The 16,042-nt window shown below is 35.9% G+C and overlaps 2 protein-coding genes across 7 annotated transcripts in view; both read right to left on the bottom strand.

The window, feature by feature from the left end:
- The window catches only part of LOC140144803 (uncharacterized), a 40,118-nt gene extending 26,828 nt beyond the window's left edge, over nt 1-13,290 (bottom strand). For 5 of the 6 annotated variants that reach the window (XM_072166605.1, XM_072166604.1, XM_072166607.1 and 2 more), the window contains exons 1-7: nt 13,159-13,290; nt 12,484-12,571; nt 8,573-8,653; nt 7,639-7,719; nt 4,134-4,457; nt 1,329-1,589; nt 721-783 (exon numbers count right to left, since the gene is read on the bottom strand). In XM_072166605.1, the coding sequence (XP_072022706.1) occupies nt 721-783; nt 1,329-1,589; nt 4,134-4,457; nt 7,639-7,719; nt 8,573-8,653; nt 12,484-12,571; nt 13,159-13,289 (1,029 nt within the window). In that variant the 5' untranslated portion in view covers nt 13,290. The remainder of the gene's footprint in view (nt 1-720; nt 784-1,328; nt 1,590-4,133; nt 4,458-7,638; nt 7,720-8,572; nt 8,654-12,483; nt 12,572-13,158) is intronic. The other variant, XM_072166609.1, reaches the window with a different exon arrangement.
- Nucleotides 13,291-13,684: 394 nt separating this feature from the next.
- Nucleotides 13,685-16,042, bottom strand: part of LOC140144802 (uncharacterized) — a 34,583-nt gene continuing 32,225 nt past the window's right edge. The window contains exons 8-9 of the mRNA XM_072166603.1: nt 15,475-15,768; nt 13,685-14,380 (exon numbers count right to left, since the gene is read on the bottom strand). Of these exons, the coding sequence (XP_072022704.1) occupies nt 13,685-14,380; nt 15,475-15,768 (990 nt within the window). The remainder of the gene's footprint in view (nt 14,381-15,474; nt 15,769-16,042) is intronic.

Here is a 16,042-nt window from a genome sequence, read left to right as displayed (position 1 = left end):
GATAAATGTAACGCTTTCCCTTAGCAAAACAGGCAGATTATATATGGATGTTCAATACAATCACTCAGTGGCGTAGCTCGTCATGGCCGTCCGGTGGCCCCCGCTCGTCATGGCCGTCGGTTCATGTAAGGCCGTCGGTAGATGGAAGGCGTTGTTGAAAAAAAAATTGGGTTAACAATAGACTATTTTTCACCCAGGGTGACAGGAAAAAGGGGAGAATTGTAAAGAAAATGATGAAAAATTGTCAATTACACATAAAAATTATGTGTTTTTATGTTAGTACCGCTTATTATCCTTTTTTTTTTTTTTTTTGCTCTTCACTTTTTCAAACCATGCAACAAATCACAACTTCCATCGGTAAAAAATATTTCCGTCCGTACATTTACAAGTTGTGCCCCCTCGGTTCCAAAATCCTGGCTACGCCACTGCAATCACTCTCTCTAGCTTTTTATATGACCATGGCATATCAAAGTACAAGGTGGTTCGTGAACCACTGGATCGCCTGCCATCACGGTAGTTAAAGGGGAGATATGGCATTGACAAGGTTCATAGCAATTTAACCCTAACCAGCGCCTAATGCTGCGAAGATGGACACCCATACTTGCTTCAAATAAGCCATTATGGCCATGTTATTGTGCTTGTACACTGCTAGCCACTCAGTTGCAATTAAAGCCAATTTTTTAATTCCTATAGATTATAAAAGCTGTATAGGATACTCACAATAGTTTGCTGACTTTCTGACACCACTTTATTGGTACTCTCTCTTGATGTACTAGTAGATGCCTTAACAAAACGAAAGCAAAACAAGAAAACCAAATCAGTCATAACTTTAATTTTTTTAATTTTTTTAATTTTTTAACTTGGTATTTTGTAAAGGTTAAGGTTACCAAAAACATTTTCATGTTGTTTTTTCAAATGTGTGCCCCGTATAAAACCACTCCGGGCGATTGCTTTCTCCATGTTTGTATTGTGCTGCACACCTATCAAAGAAATTATGTCACCATTTATTAAATTTTAGCTCGTTTTGGGGAACATTTTGGAGAATCTTGCATGAGAAAAAACGGTTTTGTTAAATTATCGATATCTTGATTACGGTTTGTTGATTTTGACATCCAAGTATCTACATTATTTCTCAACCTATGATAGACGACAGGCAGGTCCAATATTTTTATCGTAGTGGATACCGGCTGCGCCCGCATCCACTACTCAAAATATTGGACCTGCTTGTCGTCTATCACATGGTAGAGGATAGTAAAAACAAAAATTCCTATCATTTATTCTCTAAGTGTGCAGGATACCCCATTCTTCCAACAAGACTAATATCTTACCTGTACAGAGCTCTTCTCCTCAGTTGAGTGTATCTTACACCTGACAACAACACCTTCTATGTTGTGCTGTGAATTATCATTCATGACAAAGCCACCACTGTAGGCTGCCAATGCCGCAGCACGGGTTTGGAATTCCACACGTCCATAGGCTGACCTTTTTGAAGCATATTTGACATGACCATATTTGTTTTCAAAATACCCATGCAGGATAGGCCAAGGAAAGTTTTTTGGCAAACCAAAAACATACAGGGTGTTAAGATCCTGTGAAAATGTAACAGAAAATGGATGGTCATTATTATGATAAAAAAAAACACAATCTCATAGGTTCACCATTTCATACTCTTCAAAATGATCAAGATTTTAACCAGATATGTAACAAGTCTACATTATGAGGGGAAGAAGCCAGGCTTGCTTGATTTAAGTTGATCACATGATTTTTTTTGTTGATAATTTGATTAATTGTGGACAATTTAATGTTGTTTTGGTTAATAATCATCTGCATTAGCCTATTTGTGATGTTCATTATGATTTTAAATAACTTTAAGAACCCTGTGTATGTCTTTTACCAGTACAGTAAGATATTTTTCAATGGAAATCGCCTTCATTAACATATTTATCTCTAATTTTCACTTGGTTTTTTTCAAGATTTCACATCCACAATATTTTGAATTTGAGTGACAATCACTTTGATTTCTATTTCATAATTATTGGAATTGCCAACTCTTATGGCATTGTGAGCCATGGTTGACATTAGCAGAATGATGTTACATGTACATGTATGTGGTTGCAATTGGGGAGGGGAAAAAAATCTTGATTTACATTGATTCACACCAAAAATTATTTAAATAAAAAAAAATCTGATTTAAATTTAAAAAACCACAAAAAACCTGGACTGAGTGATATTACAATTTCACCCAAAAATATTCCTGCTGGTAACACCCCTACGTATCTTGATAAATGAAATACAAAATATATCTTGTCACTGCTTCTCATCTGTTTTGAAGTCCTTACCACTATTTATGACAGCATGTGTGCATGTGTGTACAGAATTCTATATCAAGTAATTTACTGTATTTTCACGATTGTTCAGATTATTTGCCTGTAGTTCAATTACAATTCAACATAAGGTCACCAAACAGGTAACTTCATCATACATCTCGGGACATATATTGGTCAGGATTATGTCACATGTCAAAAATTCAAGGTTGATTGCTAATAAGTCAGCTGCAACTGTTTTACTTCAGCATTTCTAATGTACCACTACCAACCATGTGTAGGCACAATGTGCCATTCCAGCTGAAATCCATACACCCCCTATGGAAGACATGACCTTAATCTTCCACATAGGGAGTGTGAATTTCAAATGGGACTACCTCAACGGGTGACTCCATTTCAAATTCACAATCCCTGTCTGGAAGACTTAAGGGCAGAGTAATGGAAGCGAACGTGGACCTTTTCCGACTTCCTTAGGGGCTAGCATTTACAAAAAGTCAGTGTCAATAAAATTGTGACCCCCTTTTTCGGCAACAAAAATTTAATGACCCCCATAACAGGCTAAAATTGTATTGAAATCAGTCTTTGAGAATAAAATAAACACACTATTTGTGGTAATCTTGTGACTCCCTACATTTTGGTCATCATAAATGTTATGACCCCCTATTTTTCTTATGACCCCCCAATATATTTGGGACCCCCTTCTGAAGAAAATGCCAGCCCCCTTATTTCTGAAATTCAAGTCCAAAGTATATAAAACTATATTTTTTTGGAATGGAAACGAGTCGAGGAATCCTATGGTAAAGTTAAATTTAAACAAAAATGTTCAGTTTTTGAAAAAAATCACAAAAATACATTCATTTGCCCCAATTTGTGACAACATACAAAAATATCAGTCCGGAGTAAAAAGATTTCAGTCAGCTTCTCATAATGAAGATGTGAAATTAGGAATAGTTTTTAAAATTTTTTGGAAATTCACCTCGTTTTACAAAATATTGAGAAAAACATGTGTAAAAAGTAATTTTGTCACTTTGATCAGCAAAAAATTGCACATAATGGTGTACATTTTGGTTTAAAACAAATATTTTGATAAAGTGAGAAAACCTTCTGCTCTATTAAATGATAGTGCAAAAAATGTACCTTTTGCTTGCATATTTTACGAGTTATCTTGTCATAAAAAATCGTGCACTGTTGTCAAAAAAGAACTCTAAGAAAACAATGTGTTAGTAAAACAATGTCAAAATTATACACAAAATGTCCTTATTAAACTTTAAAAGGGTAAGACTTTCACACTTGCGAAAGCTGTATCTGGTGCATGGTCTTTATTTACTGGTGTTAACGACATAGCTAAATACACACAGGTTTGCACTGCGTCATGTGCCCGGGGTCATGTGGCAAGAATCACACACATAATCACAATATTTCGCATTGACCCAATTTACAGGTGTCTTGAGCCATGTGACTTAAAGAAAGAATGAAATAATGATTTTTAAATGAAGAAAAAATGTTGTATTTTATCAGTTTCAAGTGATACAGTGTACATCTCAGTATTGGTAAGTATCAAGAAATCTCAAATTTGAGCGTGGCAAATGTGCCTTCCCTTCCCTTAAGGCCATGCTTCCCATACTTGTACTTGAATTGTGTAAATGAACCACAATTTTATGCTGATGCTGTGCACTTGACATATCAATTCAAAATTTTATTTTAAATCAGTCTTTAAAAAAAAAAAAAAACGCATTCTGAATTCGTTTTTGAACCCGACAAGTAGTTGACTTTGAGACATATAATTTTTTTGTTTAGCCTTATACTCACAATTTGCTGTTGATTGCCTGTTGACTTCACTTCACTAGTAGATGTGGGGTTATTCTCCTCTGATTTGAGTAATTTGCACTTCACAAAAACGTTATCAATATAATGCTGAGAAATATTGCCCATCAGAAATCCACCATTATATGCCGTCAATGCTGCAGCACGATTGTGGAAATCTACATAAGCACCCAATGTCTTCTCATTCACTACGTTCATTCTAACAAACTTAACTTGTCCAAGACCAAATGTTGTGTCAAAGTAGTTGCGTATTACTTGCCAATTAGAAGAAATCTTTGGTATTCCATAAACAAACAGTGTATTACCTTCCTGTGAAGATTAAAACAGATGAAGATTGTGTTAATATAAAAAGAGTTGGAAACCATCCGTTTCAACTAAAGACTAGTATGTATTGCCCACCCCTGACTTGTTCTAGGAGATCTAGAAGTATCCAGATTGCAGGGTTGCTGATAATTTTGATTTAAAAAAAAATCAACGACATCAGATTTTTAAAATTTACAAAAAGTCAAAACATGTTTTTACATGTGAAAATTTTGAAGAAAAATTTGGTAAAATCACAGGAAAAAAGCTGTCGAATTATGCACCGGTATGAAGATGAATTTTTAGCAATAGATAAAATGTCATCATAGAGAGGTATTGTAATTATCAAAAATTTCATTATGTACATTAGGCCTCAATCTTAATTTGAATTGTTGTATTAACATAAACATTTTGGCACCACTTGTATCAAAATCAGAGCATTTATATATTTTTGACCCCCATAGAGCCAAAAATTTGACTTTTACCTTTTTGGAAATAACTCAAGAATGGTACATCCTAGATAGGTCAAACTATAAGTTTTCTTAACCCTTATGATTAGAAGAATACATTTATGCACCAGACTGTAGATTTTTTTATTTTATTTTGTGAACAAACAGGGATATCTAATATTGTGCATCTAAAACTTTGTGCAAAGGGGACAAAAACATATCCTTATGTTTAACAAATAGAATATGATAAAGGCTGCTAATTTTATCCATCATCATAATTAAGTTTTAACAACACTGTATTCACATGAAATGGCTTAAACTTTCACACTTACTTCCCTGGTGATGGGCATACTCCTGATTCCAGAAAAATACAGCACTAACTTTTTTGGGTTTTAAAAAACATATTATCCTGTTTTGCCAAATGAAACAACTTAATCCAATTGACAGCCTCATCCCCCTGATTTACCTCATTGCTGATGAGATATTGGTATTATATAATAGATCAGATTTTCCTCATTACCATCCTGAAATTTGACATTCCAAATCCATGTATTTCCGAACAAATCAATGAACAAAATTATGATTTGTGGGTAGCACCAGGAATTTCACTTTAATGAAATTGGGACAAACATTCGGACAAACATTCGGAAAGCTTCTTCTAGTTATTAACAGTTTACTGATACCCAAAGTGATACTCCTTTATGATTAAATGCGGCGATATTCTTGCTATGTGAATGCTTTATATAACATGTACATGTACCATATTCGTTCCAATAAGCGCCCATACCACAATAAGAGCCCACCCAGGGTATTTTCAATTTGCTAAAGGGTACCATTAATGTTGAAGTGACTGATAGATGTTGATACAGTGAAATAGCTTCAGGATTTGAAGTCCTGTGTAAACTTGCAATACATTTACTGCATCAGAAAAGTTTCTAGAACGTCTCGGACCCTATTATAACATAGGTAAATCTGTCTCTAATAAACAGCCCTTACAAAAAAATTAGGTAAACCAGGTAAAAATTAAGTGCCCACCCAAAATGACTTTGTAAAGCGCCCTGGGCGCTTACTGGAATGAATACAGTAACTGAACTATATATTGATATAATAATAATAAGGCCAAACAAAAAAATATTATGTCTCAAAGCACCCATGTGCATTCCTTTTTCTCAGCACATAAATTTCAGCTGAAAAGTCAAATTATTTGTTACATTTTTTTCAGTTTTTTACCGTAAAATCATGAAATTCTGACAAATATTTTGAAGAAAATTTACTTGATTCAATTATAGGTATAAAACAATTGAAGTTGAATTGTGTAAATGAACCACAATTTTATGCTTTGTACTTTTGAACACTCACAAATGATATCTTAATTCAAAATTAAGTTTTAAAAAAATCTTTAAAAAACCGAAAGAAAAAAACCCAAAACGCATTAGTTATTGAAACTGCCAAGCCCTTTGAGACCTAATATTTTTTGCCCAATAATAATAACAATAACAATAACAATAATAACTAGACTTAGCTGTGGTCTAACCCCACGAACACAGCCGTGTTGTGACCCCTTAATGACCTTTGACCCCAAAATATATGAAAACCCCATAGACATTGGCTAATGTCAATGTATGTGTGCACGTGGCATCACCTTGCCATGTTATTTGTGGCAGAAGGGCATTTTGAAGGTTTTGTCTCAGACCGGAAGTGACCCCTTAATGACCTTTTACCCCAAATAAAAAAATACCACGTATACACTGAGTAACATCAATTCATGTGTGAATGTACCGTCTCTGTGCAATATTTTTCTTGGCTGATAAAATTTTTTGAAGATATTTCGATTTATACCGGAAGTGACCCCTTAATGACCTTTGACCCCAAATCTGTGTACACCACATTGACACTGGGTAATAACAATGCATGTGTGCAAGTGGTGTCACTGTCCCACGTAATTTGTGGGAGAAGATGCATTTTAAAGGTATTTCGCTTTTATACCGAAGTGACCCCTTAATGACCTTTGACCCCAAATAAAAAAAATACCACATATACATTGGGTAACTGCAACTCATATGTGAACATGATACCGTTACTGTCCTATGTTTTTCTCAGCTAATAAAAAAAATGAAGGTCTTCCGTTTTATACCGGACGTGACCCCTTAATGACCTTTGACCCCAAATCTGTGTACACCCTATAGACTCTGGGTAATTACAATGCATGTGTGCAAGTGGCGTCACTGTCCTACGTAATTTGTAGGAGAAGATGCATTTTGAGTTGAAATCACGTTTTTGACCCTATGACCCCTGCGTGACCTTTGACCCCACAAGTTTCATGTGACATAGGGGCACGGTCAATGATCATTGTGACCAAGTTAGGTCAAAATCGATGTAAGCATGTGAGTGCTAGAGCAAATGTAATGGTTGACAGAAAGAAGAAAGAAAGAAAGAAAGAACCTGTAAGAAAAAAGACACGTCACGGCTGTGTAATAATAACAATAATGTAGATTTATAATGAGCACAAATCCACCAAATTAATGGCACTCAATTGGCTCCATACAAAAGTAATTTACACTACAACTTAAAATTAACTTATAACTTTAGTCTACATGTACACATTATAGGGGGACAGCTGAAATCCAAACACCTATATGTGGAAGATTAAGGTCATGACCTTAATCTTCCAGGAGTGTGAATTAAGGTCATGTCTTCCATATGGGGTATACAGATTTCAACTTGAATAGCCCTATACTTACTTCAAGCTGTTGGGATTGGGTAGTCGATTTAGTTTTAGCTTTAGTTTCACTTGTCTTAGGTTTTGCTACAGTGGCTGACACCTGAATATACAGAGGAAGAAGGAAAAAACAAACATCAGAAATGGGTCAATAACAACTAAACTTAAGTTACAGTTTTTGGTTGTAAAAGTAACAAACTTCAGCAGAATGGGCTATTCTAGTTGAAATCCATACAACCACTATGGAAGACAAACATAATCAGCCAATCAGATTATCGGTCTGTTGTTATGATTGTCACATGATTGAATCAGCCAATCAGAGCCAACTTGTAAACAACTAAACTTGCATGAAAGCTGTATCTGGTGCATGGTCTTTATTTGCATCTTTTTGCACCTGTCCAGTGCAACAAAATCCAAAATAATTTGAAAATTTGCATGGCATTTTGACTGCAAATCTTTTTTTGCTGGTGTTAACCACATAGCGAAATACACACAGGTTTGCGCTGCATCATGTGACAAGAATCACAAACGTAATCACAATATTTTGCATTGACCCAATTTACTTCAGGTGTCTTGAGCCATGTGACTTTTTGGAGTTGGAAAGAGTAAAATAATGATTAGCCCTTTGAGACCTAATATTTTTTGCCCAATAATAATAACAATAACAATAACAATAATAATAATAACAATAATGTAGATTTATAATGAGCACAAATCCACCAAATTAATGGCACTCAATTGGCTCCATACAAAAGTAATTTACACTACAACTTAATATTAACTTACAACTTTAGTCTACATGTACACATTATAGGGGGACAGACAGTTCCAGCTGAAATCCAAACACCTATATGTGGAAGTTTAAGGTCATGACCTTAATCTTCCAGGAGTGTGAATTAAGGTCATGTCTTCCATATGGGGTATACAGATTTCAACTTGAATAGCCCTATACTTACTTCAAGCTGTTGGGATTGGGTAGTCGATTTAGTTTTAGCTTTAGTTTCACTTGTCTTAGGTTTTGCTACAGTGGCTGACACCTGAATATACAGAGGAAGAAGGAAAAAAAACAAACATCAGAAATGGGTCAATAACAACTAAACTTAAGTTACAGTTTTTGGTTGTAAAAGTAACAAACTTCAGCAGAATGGGCTATTCTAGTTGAAATCCATACAACCACTATGGAAGACCAACATAATCAGCCAATCAGATTATCGGTCTGTTGTTATGATTGTCACATGATTGAATCAGCCAATCAGAAGCCAACTTGTAAACAACTTAACTGCAATTATTGAAATTCCATAAAAAGTGGTTTTGTGTATCCAACATTTTGGCGCTCTGAATTATAATAAAAAGTTTTATTTTATTTTTAAACTTAACAATTCTAAACTGGTATAAAACATATAAAATTGATTCTTACATTGTCTAACAAAAGTCCAATACCTGTATCACAGTAAGCATTCCCAACAAGGATAGCGTTTTGTTTTTTCATTTGATTCCAAATGCGGTAAATGTTGACACATGGCCTAGCATCAAATCACAACCAGTTGACTTCAAGCCGACTTTCTATTATGCAGTGGCATAGCCATGAAGGATATTTAATAATTTCAAGCCCATTTTGGCCATTTTCATCAAGTTTTGCCCACATAAAAGTTGCCATGTGACAGTCACTAGCCATGAAAAATTAATGAGTGATTTTTCAGTCAATCATTCCGACTACTAGTATGATATGAGCATAACTTTCTATCTCCAAAACCAATATCTAAAGTTTTTAATTAAATCAAACTTATACTTTTACAACTTGCTAAGTTGATTTTAATACCATCATGCATCATCAAGCAACAGACCCGCTGGATTGGTCCTGTGATAGGGTCAGTTGCCTGATGAAGTCCGATGGTATCAGACACAATATAGAAAGTTGTAAAAAGTAAATTCCAGTTAAACATTTAATTCAAAATGTTGTGACTTTAATGAAAGGATGACTGAGAATATTCACAATCTTGAAGGCCAATGGGTAGACTTCTCTGTAGTCCACTTGCCCATTGTGCATACTCTTAAAACTATGATTTAATTATTTGAATTGTTCTAAAACAAATCCAGTAAAATAGGTGATGTTGACATACCTCTCAATGACGTTTCGTGCTGTGTCACAGCACTTTATCAAATTGAATGACCAGCTTTGACCTTAGACGCCTGTTGCTTCCTGTTGGTAGCTGACGAGGTGGCGCTGTTAGTAGCTGATCATAGATGTGCGGAAGGAAGTAGTTTCCACAATCCCTGTTGAGAGTGTTAGCCTGCCCCTCTTTCGTATCCAAATTGATTCCTTTATATGCCTTCTTTTTCTGTTGGTTTTAATGTCTTTTATCTTGGCTTCGTCCCAACCGATCACGTGATTGTCTTCAGCGACATGGTCCGTGAGAGCGGATTTTCTAGGGCGCTTTCAACCAAGTTTTTTCTTTGTGACCTGGTGTAGGGTTTTTCCGAAGCTGCGTCTGATTCAGATTTGTGCTCTTTCATTCTCGTACCAAAGAGTCTTGAAGTTTCACCGATGTAAGATTTTGGGCAACCTAAGCAAGGGATTTCATAAACACAATCAGCTGTCGTTTTGACGCCCCGCTTATCTTTAGGGTGAACAAGATGGTTTCTGAGTGTTTTATGTGGCTTGAAATTTGCTTGGTAACCGTGCTTCTTAAAGATTCTCTTTGTCTTTTCCGAGAGACCCTGTTTTTACGGGAGACACACGAAGCCGCGGCTTTTTGTTTGCGACTGATCTTTAACTACTGGCTTGCTCGGTTTTTGAACAGATTTAAATGCCCACTCCGGGTATCCACAGCGAGAAAGCGCTTCCTTTATTCTACTTTCCTCCAACTCTCTATCTTTCTCCTCGGTGACAACTTTATCTTTCCTGTCCATAAGTGTCCGGATTACACTGAGTTTGTGTTGTAAGGGGTGGTGCGATTGGAAATGCAGATATTGATCTGTATGTGTCGCTTTTCTATAAACTAAGAGTTTGATTGAACCGTTGGGTTTCTTGACTATTAGTGTGTCCAAGAAAGGAACTACTTCCTTCCGCACATCTATGATCAGCTACTAACAGCGCCACCACGTCAGCTACCAACAGGAAGCAACAGGCGTCTAAGGTCAAAGCTGGTCATTCAATTTGAGAAAGTGCTGTGACACAGCACGAAACGTCATTGAGAGGTATGTCAACATCACCTATTTTACTGGATTTGTTTTAGAACAATTCAAATAATTTTCAATGGACAATCCTGATGAATCTATTTGCGGATATGATTTAATTAATTTGTGCACAATTGATAGATTTTCACATCTGATCTTTTTAGTCACCGTACTCCCTCTGTTTGTTGGCTTCCCAAGTGGACTACTTACTTTCGATTGCGGTTTAACACGGTTGTCTATGGATGAGATTGTCAAATTTCTGGCCTACTAAAATTGCCCATGATGTAATGCATCTTTAATGGTTTAAATACTCCGGGCATGTGCCATTACCACTGATAACTACATTGTACACAACTGTGCGGCGCTTTGTGTACTAGGTGCATGAGCGCGTCTTGTACGTACAGGCTTTGTGCTTGCGGTTAAATTGGATTGATAAACAAGTATGATTGACAGTGTGTGTTAGGGACTAAGTCCCTGATGAAAGTCCTGTTAAAAATGCAATGTACATAGTCGATTTTTAACTCGGGCTTTCGTGATTATTAAACTTGTAGATTCTAAAATCAGAACTGTTCAGTATTGAAGTGCCATTATAATATGTTGCATTCAATAAGCCTATATGTATATTTACTGTTAATGTCACTAATATAATTATATATTAAATTGGATTGATAAACAAGTATGATTGACAGTGTGTGCTAGGGACTAAGTCCCCGCTCAAAGTCCTGTTAAAATGCAATGTACATAGTCGATTTTTAACTCGGGCTTTCGCGATATTAAACTTGTAGATTCTAAAATCAGAACTGTTCAGTATTGAAGTGCCATTATGTTGTATTCAATAAGCCTATATGTATATTTACTGTTAATGTCACTAATATAATTATATATTAAATTGGATTGATAAACAAGTATGATTGACAGTGTGTGCTAGGGACTAAGTCCCCGCTCAAAGTCCTGTTAAAAATGCAATGTACATAGTCGATTTTTAACTCGGGCTTTCGCGATATTAAACTTGTAGATTCTAAAATCAGAACTGTTCAGTATTGAAGTGCCATTATAATATGTTGCATTAAATAAGCCTATGTATATTTTACTGTTAATGTCACTAATATAATTATATATTAAATTGGATTGATAAACAAGTATGATTGACAGTGTGTGTTAGGGACTAAGTCCCCGATCAAAGTCCTGTTAAAAATGCAATGTACATAGTCGATTTTTAACTCGGGCTTTCGCGATTATTAAACTTATAGATTCTAAAATCAGAACTGTTCAGTATTGAAGTGCCATTATAATATGTTGCATTCAATAAGCCTACGTATATTTTACTGTTACTGTCACTAATATAATTATATAAACTTTTTCATAACCAGTATATACTAGTATTTTGATGTAATAAAATAATATCAGTATAATTTTGAGTTCAACTGAATGTGTTCATAATGATCAAATAACACATTTTTATTTATCAAAAATCGACTATGGCATAGTCTAGCCAATGGGCTATTCCAGTTGCAATCCATACACCTCCTATGGAAGACATTACCTTAAATCTCTCACACAGGGGATGAAGACTTCAAATGGAACCACCCATTCTGGTAACCCCATTTGAAAATAACACTCTTTGTGTGGAAGGTCATGTTTTCTATTGGGGGTGTATGGAATTCAACTGGAATAGCACAAAACATCTTACCTGTTGTTCCATATTACCACACTGATGCAATGCAAATTTTCCAGTGAAGTGACTCTTACAGTTAATACACAAGTTGGTATTCTGAGGTCTGAAATATTAAGATTACAACCATTTGACATCTATTAACAAATCTTATCAATACATGCAGATGACAAAAATGTGTCACACAAATTTGACAAAGTATTTAGCAACAAATGATGTTCCCATCTTGTATTAGGGGTTGCAATATTTAGTCAGTGAGTCCAGGGTCTTGGCTAGATATTTACAAGTGCTCGTCACTTGAATGAGAAACAGCTTTTAAGTGTAGTATTCGTCCAATGTCAAGTGTGTGCATTGGACCTTTACAAATGTGCCTATTAGGCTTCTGAAGGAAATGAATCCCATTTTTGCATGGGATGATCTCATGTTATCCCATCTTTGTCTATTCCATGCTTGCCTAGGCTATTGGCTTGCTAGTTAAAAATATAGTGAGGGAGTGAAACATCTGACACATACCCCCATCTTTTGCATTTGTACTCATTTTAATGCATTTTACATGTTGATTCCAAATATGGTTATGAAAATGTACAATTTTGAAATTTTTAGAATTAAAAAAATAATGTTGGAACTTGCCGTCTGCAGTCGACACCGGTGTGGAGATAGTTAAACTATGAAAACTGTCACCATGTTTCTTACCTTGAAGTTTGTTCAGATGCTTGGCTGCTTTGGCTGGAGTTGCTTTGTTTCAGATTATCAGCCACTACTTGTTCCTTATGCTTGTCTGTGTTAATATGCAGATTCCAGCTCCATGCATTCTTACACTCCATGTTACACACATCACATCTCAATTTCTCTCGTCAAGCTGTTGTGGAGTCACTTTCAGGTTTGTTGGAATAACTGTTTTCTCTGGAGGCTGAATGAGTGGCAGAGATGTATTCAACTTTGATTCACTTGGTACGGTTACAACTGATGAGCCATCTGTAATGTCTTTTCCATCTAGAGACCATCTAGAAACTGTTTTTTCACTTGGAGGTATACTAAGAGAGGCATGAGTTGTTGATTGCACTCTTCTAGGAGATATGGACTTTTTTGTGGGAGATGGTGTTCTTCTTGGTGACTTGGATCTCCTTGGAGATCGAGACCTTCTCATTGGTGATCGCGATCTTTTTGGAGATGGAGACCGTCTTCTTGGTGACGGAAATCTTCTTCTTGGAGATGGGGATCATCTTTTTGGAGATGGGGATCTTCTTAGATTAAGATTAAGAAATCTTTTTGGAGACGGAGATCTTCTTCTTGGTGACTGAAATCTTCTTCTTGGAGATGGGGATCTTCTTTTTGGAGATGGGGATCTTCTTAGATTAAGATTAAGAAATCTTTTTGGAGATGGAGATCGTCTTCTTGGTGACGGAAATCTTCTTCTTGGAGATGGGGATCTTCTTTTTGGAGATGGGGATCTTCTTAGATTAAGATTAAGAAATCTTTTTGGAGACAAAGATCTTCTTGGAGATTGAGTTCTTTGTCTCATTGGTGATCGAGATCTTTTTGGAGATGGAGATCGTCTTCTTGGTGACGGAAATCTTCTTCTTGGAGATGGGGATCTTCTTTTTGGAGATGGGGATCTTCTTAGATTAAGATTAAGAAATCTTTTTGGAGACAAAGATCTTCTTGGAGATTGAGTTCTTTGTCTCATTGGTGATCGAGATCTTTTTGCAGAAGGAGATCGTCTTCTTGGTGACAGAAATCTTCTTCTTGGAGATGGGGATCTTCTTTTTGGAGATGGGGATCTTCTTAGATTAAGATTAAGAAATCTGTTTGGAGACGGAGATCTTCTTGGAGATGGAGTTCTTTGTCTTTTAGGAGGTCTTGATGTTTCAGTTGTTGAATCCACTTGTACATCAGTGGATGTGCTTTCTCCACTCTAAACACATAAAATGAATAAAAGGTTACAAGATTTAAGTGGGTGGAATGTTGATGTTTCAAACATGTACCTAATTTGACCTGTGGCAATTAGATGCAGCCTACCAATTGACCTGAGGAAGTCTCAAATATGGACATGGTTATTCCTATCCTCACCCATTATTACAAATATGGACATGGTTATTCCTATCCTCACCCATTATTACAAATATGGACATGGTTATTCCTATCCTCACCCATTATTATCTTAGATTTATTTTGTTCACACTGTATGCAATAAAAAACAAATACTTGCACCATGGTTTTGTATAAATACATTTTTGGTGGAAGCAGACCTCCACCCTATACCTGTGTATCTCTCACAGTTGGGTATTGCACAATAAGACTAGCATATTGTGCAATATGCCTGGCAGGGAGAACCATAAGAGCTCTACTTTGTGCTGCTAGCATATTTCCTAACACAAGTAAGAACATGAAGCCAGTTCAAGCCCCTGGCTCCACCATTGTGGTGTTACCACCACTCTTAGTTTTGAAAAGCTTTTGACTCAGAAAGTTTGGCCTACTAATACATATCTGTAGCTGTCAATGACATTAATATATGAATAGCCTCGACATTCATTGATGAGCTTATCCACTGGTACATTACAAATAATTATTGAAGGGCCTATTTGACTGCTGTTACACTTCTATTGAACAGCCAGGGATACATTGAATTAGTACGCATTGCAAGCTGTTCAAGAGAAACAAAATTAATTAAAACATACAACTTTAACCAGTTTAAGTAGCAGTATTTCTCTGGTTTCCAACCTTGAATAACAAGTAATTTATGGTCTATAAATGTTTTTTTTGTAAAAAAAAATACATATTTTTTATACAAATTTAACAAATTGTACTTGGCAGGTCTGGTACACCATTTTCCACCTTGGCGAGGCAGTGACATCAGTGCGCACATTACTGGGCACATCTTCTATTTGCATATGGTGTACATGTGTAAAGATGCCACCGCATTAATTTACACATGAAACAACTACCTTGCTAATAAGGGGATGAATGTTATAGTTGGTAGGGATAGTGGGTAGGGGACATCTGTCATACCTGTTCATAGTTTCCACCTTGAATTCTGACAAACATAACATCTCCTTCATGTCCAATGTTGTGTTGACTTACAAGTTGCCCACCATGTGTCGATATTACACCAGCATTAAAAGCTGCACGAGCTTCAATGGCATTGCCATATCTTATTATACAATATGGCTTTGGACATCTAAAATTGCAATCAAATTTACCAAAAAATCCACCAAAAAATCCATATTGACTAAAATGATCTTTAATAGAATCGGTGTTCTTTGGTATCATGCCCACTGCCACTAGTTGACGTTCTGAGATGTCCTGTGGTGGGAAAATAATAAAAACATGTATGTAAATGAATTCAAGCATGCTAGTCATAAAGTGATAAGGGATGAATTCAAAACCAAACTTTCGGTTGACCACTGTCAGTTGACTGGCAGTTGGGTTTCCATCTCTATGCTCATGCAGTACTTATATATACAGTAAGCCAAAGAATTGGTACTAGTTGTGTTCACCCCTGTATATCATAAATAAAGACAAATATGTCAAAATTAAAACAAGCAGCCAATGCCTGTACTCTTTAGCTCAGATTTAA

Source organism: Amphiura filiformis, unplaced genomic scaffold, assembly GCF_039555335.1.
Source record: "Amphiura filiformis unplaced genomic scaffold, Afil_fr2py scaffold_82, whole genome shotgun sequence".
Classification (NCBI taxonomy): domain Eukaryota; kingdom Metazoa; phylum Echinodermata; class Ophiuroidea; order Amphilepidida; family Amphiuridae; genus Amphiura; species Amphiura filiformis.
The sequence above is the reverse complement of the archived record's forward strand: the minus strand, read 5'-3'. Positions and strand labels throughout refer to the sequence as shown.